This window comes from Pinus tabuliformis, chromosome 7, assembly GCF_031772625.1.
Source record: "Pinus tabuliformis cultivar Carrire ecotype Pingquan chromosome 7, CPIR1, whole genome shotgun sequence".
NCBI classification, from domain to species: Eukaryota; Viridiplantae; Streptophyta; class Pinopsida; order Pinales; family Pinaceae; genus Pinus; species Pinus tabuliformis.
The window spans coordinates 1,278,573,281-1,278,581,667 of NC_142293.1; the positions used below are offsets into that span (position 1 = coordinate 1,278,573,281).

An 8,387-nucleotide genomic window follows, 5' to 3' on the forward strand; every position below is an offset into this window, starting at 1 on the left:
CAACATCTTCCTCATCATCAAGGACTATTCCCTGCTCTGGTTCAAAATAGTGAACTAATTCAACTTTAGGCTCAACAGGTGCTTCATCTTCCTCCCTAGCTTTCTAGCTTTAGGGGTCTTCCTCTTAAAATCTTTTTTCTGACAAGTAATTTGGCCTTCTTCCTTAGGTCCCATCTCTACCTTTGGTATTCTCTTTCAAGCCTCATTTTGACTATGTTGAATCTCTCCTTCAACTCATAAATCTCCTTTTCAATTTCTTCTTTACTCATGCCATTTTCCTTGGCATGCTTCTCCCTTTTGTTATGGAATCCATGAGAACTGGTTAGTAGTGGGTAGTTCTTAACCAAAAGGTTCCCAAAAGGGCGACTTCGGGACTGATTACAGAGAAAGGAGAATCAGTACCTGGATGGCCCCTCTTACGTGGAGCCGATTCACTGACCAAGCTTCCTACTCCACAGTCTACATCAAAACAAACATCTGTAGTTGAATGGGCACTACAGTTGCCAAATAGGCTTACACAGGCAACTGGAGAGCTTCATTTGAAAGGACAGATTATGCAGAAGGTTTGCAACTATGAACATGAAGCTCGGTCTTCAAATGAGGTAGCACCAATTGAAGCATGCTCTAAAGAAGAAGGGTTTCCTTGCAGTCAGCAGAATGATTCTGATCGAGAAGAAAATTGCTTGGCAAGGAGATTAGAGTTCCTTTGTCAAAGTAAAACCTGCAGGCATTTTACATATCAGGAGTTGCAATCTGCTACTTCTGGTTTTTCAACAGGTTGCATTTGTAGTTTTCCTCATGGAGTTTTTCATTTCTGTGCTTCTGTTTTGAATGGGAAATTTCCCTTGAAATGTATATTAACCTTGTGAACTCAATTCAATTATGTAACATCCTTATTCTTGCAGGGAATTTTATAGGAAGAGGAGGCTGCAGTAAGGTGTACAGAGGATTTCTTCCTGATGGACAATCGGTGGCAGTGAAAATCTTGAATTCATCATCCAAAACAGAGAAAGAGCTTCTTTCTGAAGTTGAGATTCTTACTCTATTGAAGCACAACCATGTCATTACACTTATCGGTTACTGTGCAGAAGGCCTTAACCGCCTTCTGGTGTATAATTTTGTATCCAGAGGAAACCTTGAAGAGAATCTCCATGGTATATACTCAACAGTATTGCATTTTAAGAATCATGAAATCGTGTAGAAATATTAAGCAGTAGTACGTTTTAAGCATCATAGTGTTATGTATTGTATGGCAGGGTCTTTCATTTTCTCTTTTCTGAGATTTGATTATAGTCCTAGCTATTGACTATGTATATATTTTTCAGGAGGAGAGGAAAAGCCAATACTTCCTTGGAAAGTGCGATTAAAAGTGGCTGTAGGAGTTGCTGAAGCATTAGATTACTTGCATAATGGCTTTTCTCAATCTGTCATTCATGGAGATGTAAAGTCTTCCAATATCTTGCTTTCTGAAGAGTTTGAACCACAGGTATAAATCTTTTTACTGCAAGAAGAATCAAGACTAAATTGCACAATTCAGTATTTGAAGAGATCTTAGTGATCTAGACTTGTAAACTGAAACTTGGAATTCTGCACTAATGAAAAATTTCAACAGAATTAATGTGCGTGTTATTATAATAGTTGTCAGATTTTGGGCTAGCAAGGTGGGCACCAACATCTTCATATATCACTTGCAGCGATGTTTTAGGAACATTTGGGTATGTAAGCATCTTCCGAGTTTCGATTGGCCATTTTCAGATTAAAGCTATCCAATTTGTAAATTCACTAATTGTGATTGTAGTTTGACAGGTATCTTGCTCCAGAATACTTTGTTTATGGAAAGGTTAATGAGAAGATGGATGTGTATGCATTTGGTGTGGTCCTTCTTGAGCTAATAACTGGAAGGAAGCCAATTGATACAGCAAGTCCCAAGGGTCAAGAAAGCCTGATTATGTGGGTAAGTCCTGGTTTTTACAGTTGACTCTCTTCTTCATGTTTATTTATATTGATTATCCTTATTAGGGGCTCATGTTTAACCTTCTGTAAATGTTGAAACCAGGCAAGACCACTCTTACAGGATGGGAATATGGAAAGTCTTGCTGACAAATGTTTGCAAAATGTTTATGATACAAATGAAATGCATAGAATGATGCTTGCTGCTACGCTTTGTCTAAGGGAAACATCTCATTACCGTCCTTGCATGAGCCGAGTAATTTATCTTCCTCTATTCATTTCTATATGCTTCAGGGGCTTGTTTTTACTACCTCGTGTGTTTTTTGAGGGTATTCTTTACCTGCAAAAATTACTTTAGGGTGCAATTTTTCTTACATTTTCTTTTAGCTATAAAACACTCTATGTTAACCACATCTATTCATCTCTGCTTACTCTTTAATACCAAGATATGATTAATGGCAGATTTTAAAACTACTACAAGGAGAAGATGAGAGGACTGACTTGGCGTGGTGCCAGAATACAATGATCAAGGATATGGATACTTCAGATGAGGATGACATTGTAGAAAATTAGGGGGGGCATGATATACAAACCCATCTCACCCTTGCCATGCTTGGGGTGGATGATGATACGGTATCACTTAGTAGCACAGATCATAGTGTGGGCATTTTGCCAACAAACAATTCTTTGGAAGATTACTGACTGCACCGATGTAGCAATTCATCAAGCTTTTAATTCAAGATTAAAAGAAGTGAGTTTCGTTGCCAGCAATACATTTGTTTATGGTTGCTTTATAAGTTTCCCATGGCCACAGTGGTTTCATATTCTTATATGGCCAGGAATGTGACGTATTATGCTAGACCTCAAAGAATAGCTAAGGATTGTATGAAAACTAGGGGATTGAACAATAACATTGACTTCGTTAAAGCATTCCTTGAAGTTAGAAGCAAGCTCATGGGCGGAAAGGAAGATCAAGATGTCAGTACTCCATTATCTTGGCTGCAGATCTGAGCAATGTTTGACTAGTTGGCATCTTTTGTTCGCATGCTGATTTTTTCAGTGTCGTGTCCACATTTCTACTTTTTACTGTCAATCTCATGTAAATAGTGAAAATGGATCTACGGTGTTCATTACACTGCTCTGGGTAGACAAGTACCAAGAAGAGTAACTTTTTGGTAATGCTAATATATTGTCAATTCAGAAGTGGTGGAGAGAACCGTAGAAAGAACTACCCACTACTAACCAGTTCTCATGGATGCCAGGTTGATTGATCAAATGGATCAAATGTGCTGAAGCTTGAGATCCTTCTTTGATGCGCCATAAGGGCCATGCCTGATGCGTTTTTGGTCTAACAAAAGGACCAAGGGTTCAAATAGTTAATGGTTAGCATTCACCAACTATTAAAACAGAGTAGCCATGTCTAATTTTCAAATTTCATTTATAACACTAGCAATTTTTATTTCATAATATCATGAATGAACAGATGCAGGGTTTGATTCAGGTTGAATATCACATAAGACAATGCAAAGGTGTACCGGTGAATACTATGGTATTAATGAGAATCAAAAGTTAAAAGCTACACAGTAGAATGCATTTATTCATCTTCAAGGATATCACAACACACACCACACTGCATTTTCACTTTTCATCCATAGAAATGTTTCCATCGATGGAAGGATTTATGGTTAACAATAGCAATAACTAAAGACCTTGTCACCATACTAATGTGCATATTCATCACTTATTGTAAAGGACTGAACCTAATTCTTTTTTATTTAATTACCAAGCCATAATCATGACAATATCCACAAAATTCAATAAGAACGGTTTAGGTTGTGTAAAATTCCACCACTATATGTTCGTGGGTCATATTCCTTCCATGGTACCATTTTGCTACATAATAACATGAAGAGACAGGTACCATTCTGCTGACTTAACAACATACTAATCTCATCACTAAAAGAATAATAATTGTAAGAATCTAACAGATTTTGCAAATATATGAGCTCAACTTATAATTATATAGTATTTATATTTTGGCAATTTTTTATTGCCATGAAATGCTGCTTCTCGAGTTCAGGTAATTGCAAAGCTGTTCTCTAACATTACACCTTAAAAAATTCAGCCTTCAAATCCAAAACATTAAAACTATCCTACATCTCTAACTTCAAAATTTTTAATTCCTACACCTTTTGTAGGGAAAAAAGAAAAGGCAAGAAATACAATATGAAACCCAAAATTTGTTCAAGAAAATAAAGCTATAATCAATAAAAAAAAATAAAGCGTATGGCATGGTCTGCTGAATCATCCGAGGTGCTCAATTATCCTCAGCAGCTTTGGAAGTCTCAGATGCCTGTAATTCACCATCATTTTCCAGCTTTTGGACCTTATTTGATCGTTCATCTTTGGCAGATCCATCATCCTCTTCAAACCGTCTGTGTTTCTTCTCTATGCTGGTACCATTCCCCTTTGTAAAGGGCTTTCGACTGTTAGATGAGTGCCTGCCTCCTCTACCACAGCCACCTCTGAAATTAAGGGTGAATGGTCCCAAGTAAGTAAGTTATTTTAAAATCAAGTCATCATCAGGGAAAACTCTAAAACTCCTACCATTGAAACCCAATATAGAGACAGTTTTTAGGAAAATATTTTGATGGACAGCATTGTGGCATGTCATAAATAAGCATCCACATGGACTTGTTCTAGGGTAGTTTAAAATAACTTCTTGTTTCTTTTGAATAAATCTTCTTGTAATACTAGAGAGGCCACTTAGTTCTGGTGATATTTTCAGTGCTTTGTTTAGTTATGTGAATTCGTTAGATGCAAAACAAGTATTGGTTAATTTCATGAAAACCAATCTGCAGAATTGGAAATGTAAGCATATGTGCATGAATGTAGTAGAGAAAGGGGTACTGTTCTAATTGAAGTGAGAGTGAAAGAGACCTTTTGAAAATGTTATTGTTTCAAGCAGTTGGAACGGTATCAGTAGGAATCAGTATGCAGAAATTAAACAGAATAAATGGGAATCAAGGCGAATCAAGCATTGTATTGCATATCAAATCTAATAAAGTACCAATGATTCTACAGCTCTGGTTAAGTACTCAATAGTGCTTCCAAGGTTGCAGAACTTCAATCTACAGTCATAGATATTGAATGGGTGTTTGCAGTTATATTGTTCCTCTGCCAAGAACTCTGCTCTTTTGGACCTCAATTCCCCTCAAATAAAAATGTTCTGTTAAATTGGAACTTATTTACATCCTAACATGCAGGTCGATTTCTCCAAGAGAATGTACCTGGACAACAAATGATATCCAAGTTGAATTCTTAACAATGGAATTAACTAATTATTTTCAATCGATTTCCTTCATTGTTGCTAGTTGATTTTTCCTGGGATTATCGACATCTCATTTATTGGGTTCACCTCACCCTGATTTGAACTTCTTTCATTTGAATCAACTTCATCTCTGGTTAGAACATTTTTTGATTGATTTCATTTTCCAACAAATGTGGTATTTAAGTTACTTTCTTCTTGCAAGTCGATTTTACCGTTATTAGTACACTGCTAGTAGATTTGTTTGACATGATCATTTTCTTCAATTTCAGGGTCGACTAGCTTAATGATAGTGTCCTTTTGCTTCAGCTCATGTTCATTCATCAGTTCTCAATCGATTCTCTCTGTGTTCAAAATGGATTCAAGTAGCTTAGGAATTACATCGATTTCCATGTTCATTCATCAGTTCTCAACTGATTCTCTCTGTGTTCAATGGATTCAAGTAGCTTGGAAATCACATCAATTTCCTTTTATATTGTATTAAAATGTACAGGAATGTCATAGTGGAATTGCTTTCCACAACAATACTTCTTTGTAACTATGGACTTTATCTCAACTCAACTGGATTTCATTTCTAACAAGAGATTTCCTTAATAAATTCCTCTTGACAAATTTTTCTGTTATAAAACTTTGCAAAAGCATACCCTTGGTATAGCTCACGACACAAGAAAATTCATTTTTGAAGCATAATTCTTATACTTGCAACTTTCATTTCTCTGTATAGACTTTCTAGAAAATAAATTGCGTGTAAAGAGTCTATATTCCACTCTTGGATTCATTTTGTTGGAGAGTTATGTGAAGGACTAACGAACCTAGTAGTCACAGGACGAAACAAACCCTGAGGCAGTAAAAATTTGTACATGGGTCCACATTTGCTCCCGTTATGGTCCTTATAGAGAGTGCATTGAAGGTAGGTATGTTGCAGTTGGTAGAATATGACGAATGTGCTCCCTTCATGTTCTCTAAGACGACAACTTACAATTATTTGACAATTTCCTCATCCAAATGATTTTGAATGAGTAATTTCATCTAAATTTAACTGATTTTCAAACTGGGATTTAGTCTTCTTAATTTAACTGATTTTCAAACTGAGATTTAGTCAGTGTTATTGAGGAGTGAAATAGAAACTGATTTTCTCTTGCAGAGAATAACAAGGATTGGTGTGAGCTTTTACTCTGCCTTATAGACCTTCAAATACAAATAAGCTCTTGTATCCCTATTTCAATCACATAATTTAAATGAATATAATGTCATTTTATTAGAAAATGCAATGAGTATGAAATAGATCATCAGAATGGCCACTGTAGCCCAGGCTGGTGAGAACTTGAGTATTTTATATCTGACTAAACACATGCACATGAAAAGAAACATCACCTGACACAGACATGAACAAGATAGAATCTAGATATTAGAATTTTGGGGAAAAACAATTGTGCCCTAACAGAGAGCTTCTTATCCTACACCACACATTTCACTCTTTCAAGGTGGAGTTACAAACTGAACATGCAATGACTGAGCTGCACGGTCACCAAAGTTGTAACACACCCAAAAAAACAATGCTTCATATCGGCTTCTCAATTATGTGTGTTTAGCATTAGTGATATAGTCTCTTTTGAACTTTTATTTCAAGTAGAAATTTGATTAAATTTCAGAAGTGCAAGAAATCACAGAAAACCCTCCGGCAGTAAATTGATAGGAGAAATCTTCAAAAAAACCTGGAAGTTGTCCTGTTCATATTGTCCTGGACTTTTCAGCCAAGTTAATATGTCTGTAAAGAATACTATTTTATCCTGAGAAAAGATTGACACTTTGTTTATCACCAGATGAAAATAAATTAGAAGCAAAACATCAAGTTGGTGACAAATCCAAAACAAGTTGCAAGACTGTAACCCAATCTGCAAAACATCAAAAAAATGATTGTCCCAGAGTGGGATGCACTATGGGAAGCTGTGTTGTCCCATCTTTTACTAGTGTCAGCTTCATAGCACCTGCTTCCATTTCCAGCAGCTCTGTCTTTAAGAGAGCATCGACCTCTATCTTGATAGTGTTGTCATCAAGAGATTTGTAGCTGATTTCCATTTTTAATCTTTATGGCAGCTGTTTATAGTCCTGTAGGATTGAAAGTATGGATGTTGCAAAGCTTCATTAGCTGTTATTCTTTTGTTTCCATCCACTTGTAACATTTGTTTCAGCAAATCCACACCTTCTAGACACCCAACATTTTTAACAAATCTTGTGAGGGATGGGAAAGGCTTTCCCGGATTTGGAAATATGATATCCAACTGCTCCTTTACAGATTGCCCACGAAATAGCGGCTCACCGATGAACAATTCTGCCGACATGTTATTTGTTGCTTTTTTCTAGACTAGCTCTCACAAAGCATTTGAGTTGTTCCTGTTCCTGGTTGGTTTTTTTATAATTTTATAGACAGGTTCCATGTCGTGGAAATGTGAAAAAAGATAGTGATATTGCCACCATGTGGCTCTTATCATATATGGTTTTATACTTCTTCAAAAAATTCTCTAAGAGTTCACAATGCTAAAATTCACTAGGACTTTACAAAGTTTTATTATTTAGTGAAAGACTTGCCAAGTTCTTACAAGATTTTATAATTGAGTAAAATATTCGCCATGCCTGGTGAGAGATTCGCCAGAAAATTATATATACATATTATATTATTGATAAAATCGCCTTCCATTTTTCCTATATACCATGGAGATTCGCCCAATTATTATATTTATAAATTTGGGGGGGGTTCTTAAAATTTTCCCTAGTTCTCGTAGTCTTTAGATTAGCTCTGCTCCCGATCAGAAATATTTTGAAACACCCCATGCTCCTCATCACTCTCCTATTTTTATTGCAGATTAATGAAGTTCACAGATTTCACTCCCTCCACCTAAATTATGTGACCCTACTGCTCACGCATTGGAGGAGTCGTACACAACTAGCAATGTTTCTAAGTGAAAGTTTTCTTATCCCTTCATGTTTTCTCATCTATCCAGATCAAAAGAGTGTTCATGTATGTCATCTGCGTACAATGTGTTGCATCATCATGGTATGTCCACAAAATGTTTTTCTTGTGCATTTACTCTTTTGCTTTCTATGGATG

General features: G+C 36.2%; 1 protein-coding gene across 1 annotated transcript; it reads left to right on the top strand.

The window, feature by feature from the left end:
• Positions 1 to 314: 314 nt before the first annotated feature.
• LOC149252149 (protein kinase STUNTED-like) lies at positions 315 to 2,625 on the top strand. Its single transcript, XM_089456613.1, has 7 exons — positions 315 to 777; positions 906 to 1,154; positions 1,326 to 1,486; positions 1,639 to 1,715; positions 1,807 to 1,954; positions 2,057 to 2,206; positions 2,413 to 2,625. Exons 1-7 carry the CDS (start codon positions 555 to 557, stop codon positions 2,521 to 2,523), a joined length of 1,119 nt encoding a protein of 372 aa, XP_089312739.1. The 5' UTR covers positions 315 to 554; the 3' UTR covers positions 2,524 to 2,625.
• The last annotated feature ends 5,762 nt before the right edge of the window (positions 2,626 to 8,387 follow it).